The 17,857-nt window shown below is 45.7% G+C and overlaps 1 protein-coding gene across 1 annotated transcript in view; it reads right to left on the reverse strand.

The window, feature by feature from the left end:
- The window catches only part of OBSL1 (obscurin like 1), a 78,624-nt gene that overhangs the window by 40,205 nt on the left and 20,562 nt on the right, over nucleotides 1-17,857 (reverse strand). The window contains exons 3-4 of the mRNA XM_030210894.1: nucleotides 12,461-12,730; nucleotides 694-954 (exon numbers count right to left, since the gene is read on the reverse strand). Of these exons, the coding sequence (XP_030066754.1) occupies nucleotides 694-954; nucleotides 12,461-12,730 (531 nt within the window). The remainder of the gene's footprint in view (nucleotides 1-693; nucleotides 955-12,460; nucleotides 12,731-17,857) is intronic.

A 17,857-nucleotide genomic window follows, 5' to 3' on the forward strand; every position in this document is an offset into this window, starting at 1 on the left:
TATTAGTATGAGGCATCTAGGTTTTTCAATTTCTTGCAGGCTCAAACTGCACTAGGCATTTCTCTCCTCATTTCCTTCTCCCTCTCAGTAATTTGCTTTGTGGGTAGTGAAAGTGCATGATGAGTACATTTCTCTCACCCTAACCCATACAGCCCTCCCTGTCCTTCACACCATCCACCTCACCTTATCCTAGTGTATATTTCTCTCCTCCCCTGCACATCTCTTCCCTACCCTCTCTTTTTCATTCAACTTTCCGCAATCCTTTTCCCCTTCCCTATGCAGTTCCCTCTTTCCTCAGCCAAATTCTCTCACTATTATACCCCTTTACTCAACCTTTTTTTCCTCCCAGCTCACCCACTCTGGCCTCTTCTCCCTCTCCCCTCTCTCCCCTTGTGGCTGGAAGACATTTCTGCCCTTTCTCCCACACCCAGGCCTCAATCAATGTGTATGGAGTTTCTCCTGGGTACCAGGCCCAGCAGCTGAGAAAATATATTCGCTTCAGCTATCCTGTGAGGAGTCGCAGTACAGGGAGAGATGCCGCTACATCGGAAACGTTTTACAGTGCTACGTTCACGCAGGGCCATTAGTGTTGAGAACCTCATCTTATCTCTGGACAAAGCATTACAGAAATGCAGTTCTCTTCCAGTTGTGCTCACGCAGAAACAAAAAAAAGCATAAAAGAAAATGGTTTACATTTCACTCGCAGCTGGGCTGAAGTCTGAGACTCTTTAACAGAAAACGTAATTCTGCCAGCATCTTCCCGGGTCACGTTGACAAGCACCAGGAGGTGGGTTTTTCCGAAGCTTTTCAGAACAGTTCTGGGGCTCTCCTGAATCTGCTGTTGGTTTCTGGACCAGCGTACCTCATCCGTGGCAGCCTCTGTCTCCACGCAGAGCACAGCGTTCTCTCCCTCCAGCACATCCAGCTTAGTAGGAAGACGCTTCACTATTGGCCCTGAGAAGGTAAGAGGAAGACATCAGCCTGGGAAGAAAGAAAATGCTGAAAATCAGTTTGTTAACCTATGAAGCTAAGTGAAGCTGTGCGGAATCACTACCTGCCACCTTGTGGTGAGAGGAAAGAAAAACAGCGCCCCCTCATGGAAAGAAGACCAAGTGGTGCAAAGTTCCCCTCTCCTACTATTTACTGTCATTCCCTCAGAGAACTTTATGATTTAGCTTTTACAAGATTTGTCAACCATCCTCCTGTCCAAAGACCCCCAAAAGCAATGCACAAGTTAAAACATTTGAGGGGCGTAGGCAGACTTCGGCGGGAGGGGGGTCCAGAGCCCGAGGTGAGGTGGGCACATTTTAGCCCCCCCCCCGGCGCCGCTGCAGACACCCCTCCCACCATTGCCGACCCCCCCCCCGCCGCTACCGCCACCACCACCACCAACTTTCACCCCCCCGCCGCTCTCGACCCCCCCTTCCCGCCGCCAAAACTCCCCCGCCATCGCTGTCGCCTACCTTTGCTGGCGGGGGACCCCAACCCCCGCCAGCCGAGGCCCTCTTCTTCCTTCGTTCTGTTTTGGACGTCAGACTCAGAAACAGAACGAAGGAAGAAGAGGACCTTGGCTGGCGGGGGTTGGGGTCCCCCGCCAGCAAAGGTAGGCGACGGCGGGAGGGGGGTCGAGAGGGTCTTCGGCAGGGGGGTTCCAGGGCCAAATCTATGGGGGCCCAGGCCCCCGAGGCCCCACGTAGCTATGCCCCTGCAAGTACCTATGTTGGGAAGAGGGTCACTATCCAGACAGTGACACTGAAAACATTACGGACTGCTGAGGCAGTATCCAGATAGTACCAGAGCAGCGCATGGATGGTGCCAGCAGTTCTCCAATTAGCAGCGATGTTCAAACAACTACCTGCATAAAGTTAGGACAGAAAAATTGCTGTCGGGTTACCTCTCTGGACAGTGGTTCAACACACTTAAAAAAACTAGAGTGGACCCTAAAGTGACTGACTAGGGTAGAAACTGGTTCAGTGGGAGGCGAAAAATGGCAGTGGTATACAGTGTTCACTCTGAAGATAAGGGCGTTGTTAGCAATGGTATGTCCTTAGGCCAGTTCTTAACATTTTTGTAAGCAATATGCTGAAGAACTGTTCAGTAAAGTTTGTTTTATGGTTTCCTTTGTCCAAGCCACACTGGTCTGGACAAGTGCGAATGTAACATAGTAAATGTATCAGGAACAAAAGTTATTGAAAATTTCATGGGATAACAAGGGATATTTAGGCTAAGATAAGATTTTAAAATGGAAGACAGGGGAGCCAGTTTACTCTGAGATGATTATACAGTAAAAGGCCACAGGATAGAGGGTTTAGCTGGGTCTAGCGTATTTGCCACCCAGGGCCGATCATTTTTTTAACACCCCCCTCCTCTATATGAAACAGCGATGTATGTCCCCTAGTACTGTGCAAAATAAAAATATAAAGATAGCAGATGTAAATTTGAAACTGTCAAATACCAATCACCACTTTACAAATTAACAAATAGAAATAAAACAAAAAATGGAGCATAAGATAATACCATTTTATTGGAGTAATACAATTAGCTTTCAGAGGCCAAAACCTCCTTCCTCAGGTCAGTACAGTATACTTCTGTTACGGTATCCTGTCCTGACCTGAGGATGGGGGTTTTGGTCTCTGAAAGTTAGTCAAAAATATATTTAAATCAGCTCAATAAAAAGAACACCTTATTTTCATTTTCTATTACCACAGCTACAATACTACTTTATTCTAAAGCAAATACAGTGGGGGAAATAAGTATTTGATCCCTTGCTGATTTTGTAAGTTTGCCCACTGACAAAGACATGAGCAGCCCATAATTGAAGGGTAGGTTATTGGTAACAGTGAGAGATAGCACATCACAAATTAAATCCGGAAAATCACATTGTGGAAAGTATATGAATTTATTTGCATTCTGCAGAGGGAAATAAGTATTTGATCCCCCACCAACCAGTAAGAGATCTGGCCCCTACAGACCAGGTAGATGCTCCAAATCAACTCGTTACCTGCATGACAGACAGCTGTCGGCAATGGTCACCTGTATGAAAGACACCTGTCCACAGACTCAGTGAATCAGTCAGACTCTAACCTCTACAAAATGGCCAAGAGCAAGGAGATGTCTAAGGATGTCAGGGACAAGATCATACACCTGCACAAGGCTGGAATGGGCTACAAAACCATCAGTAAGACGCTGGGCGAGAAGGAGACAACTGTTGGTGCCATAGTAAGAAAATGGAAGAAGTACAAAATGACTGTCAATCGACAAAGATCTGGGGCTCCACGCAAAATCTCACCTCGTGGGGTATCCTTGATCATGAGGAAGGTTAGAAATCAGCCTACAACTACAAGGGGGGAACTTGTCAATGATCTCAAGGCAGCTGGGACCACTGTCACCACGAAAACCATTGGTAACACATTACGACATAACGGATTGCAATCCTGCAGTGCCCGCAAGGTCCCCCTGCTCCGGAAGGCACATGTGACGGCCCGTCTGAAGTTTGCCAGTGAACACCTGGATGATGCCGAGAGTGATTGGGAGAAGGTGCTGTGGTCAGATGAGACAAAAATTGAGCTCTTTGGCATGAACTCAACTCGCCGTGTTTGGAGGAAGAGAAATGCTGCCTATGACCCAAAGAACACCGTCCCCACTGTCAAGCATGGAGGTGGAAATGTTATGTTTTGGGGGTGTTTCTCTGCTAAGGGCACAGGACTACTTCACCGCATCAATGGGAGAATAGATGGGGCCATGTACCGTACAATTCTGAGTGACAACCTCCTTCCCTCCGCCAGGGCCTTAAAAATGGGTCGTGGCTGGGTCTTCCAGCACGACAATGACCCAAAACATACAGCCAAGGCAACAAAGGAGTGGCTCAGGAAGAAGCACATTAGGGTCATGGAGTGGCCTAGCCAGTCACCAGACCTTAATCCCATTGAAAACTTATGGAGGGAGCTGAAGCTGCGAGTTGCCAAGCGACAGCCCAGAACTCTTAATGATTTAGAGATGATCTGCAAAGAGGAGTGGACCAAAATTCCTCCTGACATGTGTGCAAACCTCATCATCAACTACAGAAGACGTCTGACCGCTGTGCTTGCCAACAAGGGTTTTGCCACCAAGTATTAGGTCTTGTTTGCCAGAGGGATCAAATACTTATTTCCCTCTGCAGAATGCAAATAAATTCATATACTTTCCACAATGTGATTTTCCGGATTTAATTTGTGATGTGCTATTTCTCACTGTTACCAATAACCTACCCTTCAATTATGGGCTGCTCATGTCTTTGTCAGTGGGCAAACTTACAAAATCAGCAAGGGATCAAATACTTATTTCCCCCACTGTATATATATATTTTTTTTCTACTTTTGCTATCTCTGGTTTCTGCTTTCCTCATCTTCTCTTCACTCTCTCCCTTCCATCCAGCATCCGTCCTCTCTCTGCCCCTTCCATCCACTGTCCGCCCTTCCTCTCTTCTATCCTGCCCTCTCCCCCTTTCCATATGGTGTCTGCCAGCTTTCTCTGCCCATTCCATCCACTGCCTGCCCCTTTTCCCCTTCCATCCTGCCTGTTCTTTTTATATGATGAATTCTAGCATCTCCCCACTCTCTTTCCCTCGTTATCTCTCCTCTGTTCCTCATCCCCATCCAATTTCTGCTTTCCAGTTTCTCCTGTATATTTGACTTTTTTCTCTCTTCACATCCACCATCATTCCCTCTAGCTCCCTATCTCTCCTGTCCATAACCTCCCCTCTGTGTCTCTGTCCCTATTTCCCCCATGTTCAGCATCTGCCCTCTGTGTCCCCATCCCCCCCCTGTTCCCATGTTGTTGGCCCTGGGGTAGGAGAGGAAGAGGAGAGAGGAAGAAAGAAGGGGGAGCATCTCTTCCTCTTCTCTCCCCTGCCCCATAGTACTACATCTCGTTCTCCCCCTCCTCAAATCCAGCTTTTCCCACTCTCCCCTCCCTCATGCGTCCCACCTTTCTCTTTACCCTCCCCTCCGGTAGGTCCAGCTTCTGCCCCTCTCTTCTTCCTTGCTCTCACTTCCTCCTTCCCTTTTGGTCCAGCATCGCTTTCCCTCCCCTCTACACTCTTTTTCCCTTCCCTGTGGTTTGGCATCGCATTGCTCTCCCTCCTCGCTCCACCCCCTTGTCCCTTCCCCTGTGGTCTGGCATCGCATTGCTCTCCTCCCCATTTTCCCTTTCCCTGTGGTCTGGAAACACTTTCCCTTCTCTTTCCACCCCCTCCTTTCCCCTACCCCTTTGGTCTGGCATCGCTCTCCCTCCTCTCCACCCCCCTTCCCCTTTGGTCTGGCATCACATTGTCCTCTCTCCGTCCCTCTTTCTCTTTCCTTTCCCTGTGGTCTGGCATTGATTTCCCTTCTCTCCACCCTCGGTGCGCTCTGCAGGCTTCCAAGCTCCCTTACCTTGTGTGCTGAGCCCCCCAAAACCCACTACCCACAACTGTACACTACTACCATAGCCCTTACGGGTGAAGGGGAGCACCTAGATGTGGGTACAGTGGGTTTGTGGTGGGTTTTGGAAAGCTCACTGTTTCCTCCACAAACATAACAGGTAGGGGGAGGTATGGGCCTGGGTCCGCCTGCCTGAAGTGCACTGCACCCACTAAAACTGCTCCAGGGACCTGCATACTGCTGTCATGGACCTGAGTATGACATCTGAGGCTGGCATAGAGGCTGGCAATCAATATTTTGCAAGATATTTTTTGAGGGTGGGAGGGGGTTAGTGACCACTGGGGGAGTAAGGGGAGGTCATCCCTGATTCCCTCCGGTGGTCATCTGGTCATTTTGGGCACCTATTTGTGCCTTGGTAGTAAGAAAAACATGACCAGGTAAAGTCGTCCAAGTGTTCGTCAGGGACGTTCTTGGTTCTTTCGATTATGGGTCGAGGACGTCCAAGTGTTAGGCACACCCAAGTCCCACCTTCGCTATGCCTCCGATACGCCCCCCTTGAACTTTGGCTGTCCCTGCGATGGAAAGCAGTTGGGGACGTCCAAAATCGGCTTTCAATTATACCGATTTGGACAACCCTGTGAGGACGCCCATCTTCCGATTTATGTCAAAAGATAGGCCTCCTTCTCTTTCGAAAATGAGCCCGCTAGTCTTTGTACTTTTGGAACGAGTAAAAATTGATTTACTTCTACTCATTCTATACTACTCAGGATTTTGTAGACCTCAATCATATCACTCCTCATCCATCTCTTTTCCAAGCTGAAGAGCCCTAACCTCTTTAGCCTTTCCTCATATGAGAGGATTCCATCCCCTTTATCATTTTGGTCACTCTTCTTTGAACCTTTTCTAATTCCTATATATCTTTTTTGAGATACAACGACCTGAACTGACTGCAGTACTTAAGGTGCAGAAGCACCATGGAGCGATACAAAGGCATTATAGTATTTTCAGTTTTATTCACCATACCTTTCCTAATAATTCATACCATCCTGTTTGCTTTTTTGGTCAACGCCGCACACTGAGCAGGACCGACTGACCACTGAGCAGCACTTGTTGGACTGTGGTCTTCCCCAGATCTCTGCTACTCCATTTGCTGACCTTGACCGTCTGTTGACGCTGTTTGAAGTCCAGCAAGCTATTAAAGAACTTTGCCTCTGACTTTGCTCCTCTTCTAGCTAATATTCTTAATGGGGTGCAAACCAGAGATGTTTTACCTCCTTCTATGATGGAGGCCTGGATTGCCTTCATTCCGAAACCTGATAAAGATCATACTTTGTGCGCCTTACGGACCTATTTCTGTGCTGAATGAGGATGTCAAATTATTGGCTAAAGTACTGGCAAACTGTCTTGCACTTGTTCCGCCATCCATTGTCCACCCAGATCAGGTAGTTTTGTTGCTCGTCGTCAGGCAATGGATAATGTCTGCTGGGTGGTAGATTTACTTTACCTAGCACAGCGAGGTGGGGTTCCAATGTGCCTTCTCAGCTTAGATGTCAAGAAAGCCTTTGATTGCGTTCATTGGCATTTCATGTAACATAGTAACATAGTAGATGACAGCAGAAAACGACCTGCACGGTCCATCCAGTCTGCCCAACAAGATAAACTCATATGTGCTACGTTTTGTGTATACCTTACCTTGATTTGTATCTGCCATTGTCAGGGCACAGACCGTATAAGTCTTCCCAGCACTAGCCCCGCCTCCCAACCACCAGCCCTGCCTCCCCCCACCGGCTCTACTACTCAACATTTCCAAAGCGCTACCAGACTCATGCAGCACTATACTGCCACCCAATCTCAGCTAAGCTTATGAGGATCCCTTCCTTCTGAACAGGATTCCTTTATGTTTATCCCATGCATGTTTGAACTCCGTTACCGTTTTCATCTCCACCACCTCCCACAGAGGGGCATTCCAAGTATCCACCACTCTCTCCGTGAAAAAATACTTCCTGACATTTTTCCTGAGTCTGCCCCCCTTCATTCTCCTTTCATGTCCTCTCGTTCTACCTCCTTCCCATCTCCAGAAAAGGTTCGTTTGCGGATTTATACCTTTCAAGTATTTGAACGTGTTACAAATTTTAGTATCATCTGCAAAAAGGCAAACTTTACCTTATCAGGTGATGGAGCGCTTTGGATTGGGTATAGGTTTTTGGGGCTGGATTCAGGTTTTCTATTCCTCTCTCAAAGCATGTGTTCGTATTAATGGAGGGAACTCAGCGTTGTTTCCTCTAACTAAGGGTATGTGTCAGGAGTGCCCGTTATCTCCCTTGTTGCTTGCTATGTGTCAGGTTCTCAGGTTCAGAGCCCGCGGGGCCGGGCTCTGGAGCAAACTTGAGCCCTTGGGCTGCTGACGAGGAGCGACAGCAGCAGGCAAAACCCACCTATCAACGCTGGGCAAACACACCGGCACCGGCAGGGACTGCAGGCACCGCCCAGCGAGCCGGAACACACAGACTGGAATCCCCCGGACTGGAGAACACAGGACTGGAACACGGGACTGCAATCCCCCGGACTGGAGGACACAGGACTGGAACACACTGGACTGGAGTGCACCAGACTGGACACACACCGGACCGGAACACACTGGACTGGAGCGCACCAGACTGGAACACACACCGGACCGGAACACACTGGACTGGAGCACACTGGACTGGTCCGTACAGCTTCACCTGCACTTGGCCACTACCCTCCCCCCCCCCAAGGGTTGAGCCCTTGGGTTCGAAAGGCCGGCAGGACTTACCGGATACCGGATGACACAAGGACCAGGACTGGAAACAGAAGAGACAGCAGTGCTCCAAGGAACTGGACTAACCAGGGCACTCCTAGGCCTACACTAACAAAAGAACTTCCTAAGCCCTATACTAACAAGCTAAACACAAAACTAACAAGGTGCTTCCTAAGCACTACTCTAGCAAGCTAGACATAAAACTAACAAGGTGCTTCCTAAGCCCTACTCTAGCAAGCTAGATACAAAACTAACAAGGTGCTTCCTAAGCACTACTCTAGCAAGTTAGACACAAACTATCAAGGTGCTTCCTAAGCACTATCCTAGCAAGCTAGATACAAAACTAACAAGGTGCTTCCTAAGCACTACTCTAGCAAGCTAGACATAAAACTAACAAGGTGCTTCCTAAGCCCTACTCTAGCAAGCTAGATACAAAACTAACAAGGTGCTTCCTAAGCACTACTCTAGCAAGCTAGACACAAACTATCAAGGTGCTTCCTAAGCACTATCCTAGCAAGCTAGACACAAACTATCAAGGTGCTTCCTAAGCACTACCCTAGCAAGCTAGATACAAAACTAACAAGGTGCTTCCTAAGCCCTACTCTAGCAAGCTAGATACAAAACTAACAAGGTGCTTCCTAAGCACTACTCTAGCAAGCTAGACACAAACTATCAAGGTGCTTCCTAAGCACTACCCTAGCAAGCTAGACACAAACTATCAAGGTGCTTCCTAAGCACTACCCTAGCAAGCTAGATACAAAACTAACAAGGTGCTTCCTAAGCACTACTCTAGCAAGCTAGACATAAAACTAACAAGGTGCTTCCTAAGCCCTACTCTAGCAAGCTAGATACAAAACTAACAAGGTGCTTCCTAAGCCCTACTCTAGCAAGCTAGATACAAAACTAACAAGGTGCTTCCTAAGCACTACTCTAGCAAGCTAGACATAAAACTAACAAGGTGCTTCCTAAGCCCTACTCTAGCAAGCTAGATACAAAACTAACAAGGTGCTTCCTAAGCACTACTCTAGCAAGCTAGACACAAACTATCAAGGTGCTTCCTAAGCACTACCCTAGTAAGCTAGATACAAAACTAACAAGGTGCTTCCTAAGCCCTACTCTAGCAAGCTAGATACAAAACTAACAAGGTGCTTCCTAAGCACTACCCTAGCAAGCTAGACACAAACTATCAAGGTGCTTCCTAAGCACTACCCTAGCAAGCTAGATACAAAACTAACAAGGTGCTTCCTAAGCCCTACTCTAGCAAGCTAGATACAAAACTAACAAGGTGCTTCCTAAGCACTACCCTAGCAAGCTAGACACAAACTATCAAGGTGCTTCCTAAGCACTACCCTAGCAAGCTAGATACAAAACTAACAAGGTGCTTCCTAAGCACTACCCTAGCAAGCTAGACACAAAACTAACAAGGTGCTTCCAAAACCAAGAGGGAAAAGCAGGAAAGCTAAACACACAGACACCAGTGCACACTGCACTAACACTAACCTGGACCTTAGCAAAAGCAAGCAGGGAAACTAGACACAAAGTCAGAAGTGCACACTGCACCACCCTACCTAAAGCAAACACCACCGTTGCAAAGGCTCTGAAGGAAAGAACACCACTTCCTTATCAAGGCCCTCCCTGATGATGTCACACTCTCTAGACCCAGGCAGCACCCTGAAACACAGAAAGCACACTGAAATCCATAGAGGCCCAACCCACACCAATGCAGCACCGTGAAGCACTTGAAGCCAGTACACCCAAAGAGAGGTAGAGCTAACTCAGTCCACACACACAGGTGCAGTATAGTGAAACAATTAGAGCCATGCTGCTGGAAGCTGCCAGCATAGAGAGACAGAGCTAGCTCAGAAAGGACAGACACAGGAAACAGATGCCAGCTAAGAAGCTGACCACCAGGAAAAAGGTAAGTTTGAGAGGGGTTCTGACCACGATCATAACACTATGGCAATGGAACCTTTCGCAGTGGCGGTTCAGGGGTGATATCATACAGACGTTCAAATATTTGAAAGGTATTAATCCACAAACAAACCTTTTCCAGAGACGGGTAGGTGGTAGAACTAGAGGACATGAATTGAGGTTGAAGGAAGGCAGGCTCAGGAATAATGTCAGGAAGTATTTTTTCACTGAGAGAGTGGTGGATACTTGGAATGCCCTACAGTGATAGGTGGCAGAGATGAAAACTGTAACGGAATTTCAAAAATATGTGGGATAAACATGTAGGAATCCTGTTTAGAAGAAAATGATCCAAAGAAGCTTAGTGGAGATTAGGTGGCAACACTAGTAATTTGGGAAGCAAAGCCAGTACGGGGCAGACTTCTACAGTCTGTGCCTTTATCGTGGCTGGATAGATTTAGATGGGCTGAAAAGGAGCTTATCAAAGTCTTCAATAACAACTTCAAATAAGGACAGTGCCAGGCAGATGCCTATGATCTTTGCCCCGAAAATAGAATGGATAAATCAAGTTCAGTTATACATACGTTGTATCACCTCATATCTTATATAATGAGTTTATCTCTTCGGGCAAACTGGATGGACCATACAGGTCTTTATCTGCTGTCATCTACTATGTTACTATGACTGTTGGGCTAGGAAAAGGGAGGGGGGTTGATGACCTTATCTTGCTTACCCTCATAATGTAATCCATAACCTGAATTGTAACAAATTGTATTTCCATTTTTCATAATGTATTGTAAGCCACACTGAGCCCGCAAATAGGTGGGAAAATGTGGGATACAAATGCAATAAAATAAATAAATAAATGTGGGTGGTTGCAGACTGAATGATTTTTTAATCTATTTTTACAACAGAGCCATTGCGATCTCTCTTGAAAAAAAGCAGAGAGGCTTTGTACAGCCTGTCGTTCTTAAAAGCAGATGGACCTAACACAATCCAGCTTTAAAAAGATGTCCTTTTGTTTTTTTAAGAAAAAGAAAAACAAATTCCTATTTTTCTTTCCTGTGAGAAAAAAAGTTTAAGCTACGCATTTGCAAATAAATTCCACCGAGGCTGTAGGGGGTGGTGTCACTTCCCGTCACATGACCCCATGGCAGCTAGTAGTGGAAACAGGAAGTGATGTATAAAGTAGTGGCCCCAATCTTGGTAAATGGGTGTGGCTATTACAACACTCCATGTGACATCACCAAAATTGGGTGGGGCTATGCAAATAAGGTGGTGCAAGAGGTGGACCTGTGCAAAAAAAGTGGGTCAAGATGTCATATCCAGTGATGTCATCAAAGGGGGTGAGGTAGGCATGACTTGGACAATGATGTCATCAGAGGGGGGCATGTTTTGGGTGTGTCCTCACTACTGATTGGCTGAGAACCCAGAAGTGGGCGTGTCACCTGTCAAAATCAATTCTGAGAAATGCCGGTAAGATATACTACTTGTGTCATTAGCAGGGATGTACATTCTTATAAAATTCATTTCATGCTGTTGTAGCCGAAAAGTATGGGGAAACCCCCCAAAATTTCTCTTTTCTTGAATACTGTACTCTTCAGAAAGTCTGCACACTCTTGTGAAGCATGTGGGCTGTTTACTGAACCCCCAGTTGTTACCATAAGCCTGAAACAAAAACAAGCAATACAGTCGCCCTAGGAAACAGACAAGTAGAAGCCAATGTGTCATATGAGCTGAAATGAGTAATCATCTTGTTGTCATACCAAAATGTCATGAATAAATTAGTAGTGTACTTCTAGGGACCCTACATCATTACTTAACATACAAAGAAGAAACTGTGAACCAACCTTGTAAAATGTATCAAAGTCAATCAGACAAGGTAAAAAATATAAAGAGATTCACTCTATTGCATATGTACCTGTGGAATTAGAGACCAGAAATCATTGAAGGGATGACACTTATTCTGTGCTTATCTGCAAAGTGTGTATTTCACCGATTACTGTAGAGTATATTCCAGCTATTATTTGTACCCCTCAGACTGGAAGCAAGTTGTTGAATCATTGCATTTCAATTTAAGACTTGGTCAAGGGACATTGGCAACCACCCCTCAATCATGCTGAAATTGAAGGCTATTCCTTTTCATGATTATGGGGTAGGAGCCACATTTGGAGGCTTATGGATATGCCACTGGAATAATCTATTAGATGCTATGTTGCCAGTTCAGATGACACAACCATCAAGAAGGTATGAGAGCAATCTCACAAAGGAAAAGATTAACAGATTTCACATCTGTATACTCCCTTTAACTAATGGCTGATACAGACATTCTCCAACAATCCCTTAATACCATAAACCCAGAATCCAAACTCACCTTTAACTGTTACCTCTGCAATACTCCTTCCTCCACCCTTCATCTCACAGAGGTAAATGCCATCGTCGTCCATGCAGGCATCACGTATAATGAGACGCCGTAGTGTGCCCTGTTCCCGTATCACGTACTTCTGGCTTGTTTGTAGCTTCCGGTCCTCCATGTACCATGTTGTGGACACAGAGGCCTCTGGCACCCTGCACACCAAAATAGCATCATCGCTCTCGTAAACCACTGCATCTTCCAGTTGGCATTGAAACTTCACTCGTGGTTCTGAAAGAAGAGCAGAAAGATGAGAAGAGGACAGTACCATATCTCAGTAAGTTGCAATATACAAGACACTCTGTCAGCAGTTCCACTCCTGACTTCCTGTTTCCAAGTGGGGGAGAAATATCAGAGGAAAGGCTCTGGGACAGGCTGAAGGCAGGGAAGGAGGAAAGTGGTGGAGAGATGCCAGCGGAGGGAGGGAGAAGAGATCCGGGGCCCCGGGATAGGGGGGAAAGAAGTGGGAGGGAGAGATGCTGGATAACAGGAAGGAGGGAAATGAGAGGGAGACGTAGTAATGGATCTGGGGAGGAAGCAGAGATTTTGGACAAGTGGACTATTGCTCTAATGCTGATCTTGGGGCTTGGAGCTGGCATGGGGGCTAGAGGTGGGATAAGGGGTCTGGGGGCTGACACACAGCTGTTGATGGCAGTTGGTGGGATAGCAGAAGAGGTTGAGGGAAAGGTCTGATGCTAGGATGGGAGAAGGCAGCTTGAGATAACAAGGGTTGGGGATGGGGCAGATGTTCTGTTCCACTTTTATCTTGTAGGATGGAAGACAGATTACGGGGAAAATTACAAACAGTAACTCTCAGCTGATACATCTAATATACGAACAATTTCTGCCTATTGCCTAGAAATAGATACGTTTTTAATGCCTTGCGAAAAAGATAAAATAGGATGAGGAATATTATTCCAGACTTTCACGCTTTGAAATGAGAAAGATTGCTCCTATAGCATATATTTTTCATAGAAGGGTAACCTAAATTCAGCTTCAGAACATCTCTCAAATTAGTAAGCGCAGAAGGTCTTCAGAATTTTGGCCATGAAAACACTTAGGGGTCTTTTACCAAAGTGTAGTAAAATGTGGCCTTAGGACGTGAGAATGACCCAAGTAAGCCTGCCCTAAGGCCTTTGTTACCACATGGGTAAAATGGCCGAATTTCTGAGTTTTTCTATTAATGAGCATTAGGACGTCAGCCACGACCACCACCACTGTTTTGTAGGTGGTGAGGACTCATGCGCTAACCACATTCTAATCAGTTAGTATAAGCTGATGTAGCTGTGGCGATCAATTACTGCAGAACACACCTCTCTCTGCTCCAGACTCTCCTCCAGTGCTAAAAAATAAAATTACCACAGGATGCCTGAGAACACCTCGTGCAAGGCCTTTTGGGGCTCTTCCCCCCCCCCCCCCCCTCGAAATGGCCATACAGCAAGTGCTTCACTTGACGCACAGCCATTTCTTTAAAAAAAAACAAAAAAACAGCAGCCTTTGTGGTAAACGGAGGCCTCAGCGCACGTCAAAACATGCATTGATGCCAGTGCAAGCCCCCTTTTGCTGCAGCTTAATAAAAGGACCCCTTAGAAACTATTTTAAAATCAATACGTGACTGTATGAGAAGCCAATGAAAACTATCCAGAAGTGAGATGGTTCTTTCAAATGTTCTTAATTTAAAAATCAGCATGTTGTAATTTTTTTGCAACTTAACGGAAACAGTGTTATACAGAAAGTTGCAATAATCTGACTGGGGGAGTTGAATACACTGAGCAATAATCCTAAAACTTGGAGCTCTTCATGAAGATTGAATAGCTCTTACCTGATGCAGCTTGAAAAAGAAATTTCTAGTTATTTAATTTATCTGCAATTCAAAGCCTTCCCTTCCCTCTCAGTGTCCCGCCTTCCTCTGATGTAATTTCCTCTTTCCACGAGGGCAGGACACTGAGAGGGAAGGGAAGGCTAGAGACAAGCCTGCTGGTTTCACTGCCGCCGCTGTGACTTGAGGTAAAATAAAAGATTTAAACCATGCAGGGTGGCAGGAATGAAAAGGGGGATGTTGGGGGAAAAGAGGGCGGGCAGGTGGGGCTGGGGTTGGAACCGGACCTCGCGGGCTGAAAAGGGGGGGCAGGTGGGGGCTGGGACGAGTCACTAGACATGGATGGGAAGGGAGTATAGGAAGCAAAGGAAAATCACTGGACGGAGGGGAGGGCAGGGCCCAGGGAGAGAGGAGAAATCGCTGGACATGGAGGGGAGGGCAGGGGAGACAGGAGAATTGTTGGGCAGGGGAGAGAGGGGAGAATTGCTTGATATGGATAAATGGAGGAGAGGCAGGGGAGAGAGAAGAGTTGCTAGATATAGATGGATGGCGCGGAGGGCAGGGGAGAGAGGAGCTTTGCTGGACATGGATGGAGGGGAGAGCAGAGGAGAATCGCTGAACATGGATGGGAGGGGAGGGCAGAGGAGAGAGGAGAAATGCTGGACATGGATGGAGGGGAGGGAAGAAAGAGGAAGGAGATGCACATGGATGGAGGGAAGGGGAGAGAGAGGAAGTGAGATGAACACGAATGTAACAAGTCTAAAGCTGTTTCAGTTGGATAGGCAATGCCTTAAAAGGTGAAGACAAAAAGAAATAACAATTGAATATCACTAAAACAGCTTCACAAATTATTGTAGCTGCTAGAAGCAGCAATTACAAACTTTGTAGTTTGTGCCCATTTTTTTTCACAGTTCTTCAATTGCTGCTGCCTGTTTTGTTTTACCCGTTGTGATATAATATTTGCATGTGGTTCTCACTATTTCAATCTAGTTAAATCGAATCAAATTGAATTGAAAAACCAAATTTTTTGAAAGAATCGAATCGTACCGAATCGAACATTTTTTTAGCTGTATCGGACAGCACTAGTAGATAGTAGGGTTCCCCATGAGTCTTTGCTGGGACCGCTGCTTTTTAACATATTTACAAATGATCTACCTTAATAGCAGATTATAGGCTCTTCCTCCCAAAATCTGTCCAACCCTCTTTTAAACCTGATAAGCTAGGAGAGGTCATGTGATGCGGTGAGCAGAATTGGAAGCAAGACTGAACTGCTCTGAAGGCCTCCTTCGAATAATCTCTCCAGATTCTACAGCCTTTCTTTTAGGACGAATTGTATTGATCCCGTCTTTTGGCTGTGGATGGACAAATTTATAATTGTTATGGTTAGTTTTGGTGTGTTTTGGGCTTGTACATAAGAACATACATAAGAATAGCCGTAATGGGTCAGACCAACGGTCCATCTAGTCCAGTATCCTGTTTCCAACAGTGGCCAATCCAGGTCACAAGTAGGCTACAAGAGAAGTTAGGTTTATATACATAGCTTTTCAGACCAGGTCTGAACTGCATTTTAAAGAGAATTAAGCTTTAAGCATTATAGCTTCTGTACCAGAATACATATTGCAACGTGGAGCTGAAGTGTTTATTCTGGGTGAGATCATGGGACAGAAGAACCAAGGTGCAATATCAATAGGTCACATTGATCTAGTACATTTATGCCCACCCATGCGGATGGAAAGAAAGGGTGGTCTGTGGAGACTCCCCTTTGAGAATAGTTTTTGTATGCTTAAGCTGACTAGGCCTTTGCATCATAGGACTAAGCCCCATGACTTAACCCTCATTAAGCTGGACCAATCATGAAATGCCAAGCTCCATTACTTTCATGTTAGCCTGTCAACAGCCAATAACAGACATACTATTAATGGCTATGGAGACAAATCCTATATAACAAGGCTTAAGAGGAAGAGCCAGAATGAGAGAGAGGGAGAGGGAAGAGTGTGTGCTATATATGAAAAACTCAATGAACACATTGGATTGGATGCTCAGGCCCAAGTACATCTATCTTTGCTCCAGAAGGGTGTACATTGGTGTCATTCTGGCTTTGCTTATAATATTCTGGCTGTGAAATGGAGTACAGAACTACAGTGTACAATCACTGAGGATTTTTTTAAAAAAGAGCATGAAAGTTATTTATAAAAGCATTTACAATAATAATTTATATGAACTATAATACAAACTATTTTTGCAAGCTCATTTTTCCCTCACAGAGCTTTCATAGTAACGTGAGTAACATAGTAGATGACGGCAGAAAAAGACCTGCAAAGTCCATCCAGTCTGCCCAACAAGATAAACTCATATGTGCTACTTTTTGTGTATACCTTACCTTGATTTGTATCTGCCATTTTCAGGGCACAGACCGTAGAAGTCTGCCCAGCACTAGCCCCGTCTCCCAACCACCAGCCCCACCTCCCACCACCAGCTCAGCCACCAAATCTCGGCTAAGCTTCTGAGGATCCATTCCTTCTGAACAGGATTCCTTTATGTTTATCCCACGCATGTTTGAATTCTGTTACCATTTTCATCTCCACCACCTCCCGCGGGAGGGCATTCCAAGCATCCACCACTCTCTCCGTGAAAAAATACTTCCTGACATTTTTCTTGAGTCTGCCCCCCTTCAATCTCATTTCATGTCCTCTAGTTCTACCGCCTTCTCATCTACGGAAAAGGTTCGTTTGTGGATTAATACCTTTCAAATATTTGAACGTCTGTATCATATCACCCCTGTTTCTCCTTTCCTCCAGGGTATACATGTTCAGGTCAGCAAGTCTCTCCTCATACGTCTTGTAACGCAAATCCCATACCATTCTCGTAGCTTTTCTTTGCACCGCTTCAGTTCTTTTTACATCCTTAGTAAGATACGGCCTCCGTATTCTCCCCCATGGATGAATGTTCTAAATATAAACAGGACAGAGCAACTTTTGGTCATATGTTCTGGTCCTATCCATTCATCAGAACATTTTGGTCCAACATCTATAACCATTGAGGAGCTTTACTAAACATCTCTCTTACTCCTTGTGCTGACCTTTTATTTGAGGTTGTTTCGGTACTTCCAGTTAAAGCCAAGATACCCAACCTTTTTTTTTTTTTTTTGCAAAAAGCATTACTCATTCCTTGGAAATGCACATTGTTACACTGGAAGTTGGCTGAAGTGCCTACTGTGGCTTTTTGGTGTATTGTGGGGAAATCTTGCCTGACCAATTTACTTCAATTCTTTGAAGGAGTAAACAAACATGTAGACAAAAGGGAGCCGGTTGATATTGTGTATCTGGATTTTCAAAAGGTGTTTCACAAGGTACCTCATGAAAGGCTACAGAGGAAATTGGAGGGTCATGGGATAGGAGGAAATGTCCTATTGTGGATTAAAAACTGGTTGAAGGATAGGAAACAGAGAGTGGGGTTAAATGGGCAGTATTCACAATGGAGAAGGGTAGTTAGTGGGGTTCCTCAGGGGTCTGTGCTAGGACTGCTGCTTTTAAATATAT

This window comes from Microcaecilia unicolor, chromosome 7, assembly GCF_901765095.1.
Source record: "Microcaecilia unicolor chromosome 7, aMicUni1.1, whole genome shotgun sequence".
NCBI classification, from domain to species: domain Eukaryota; kingdom Metazoa; phylum Chordata; class Amphibia; order Gymnophiona; family Siphonopidae; genus Microcaecilia; species Microcaecilia unicolor.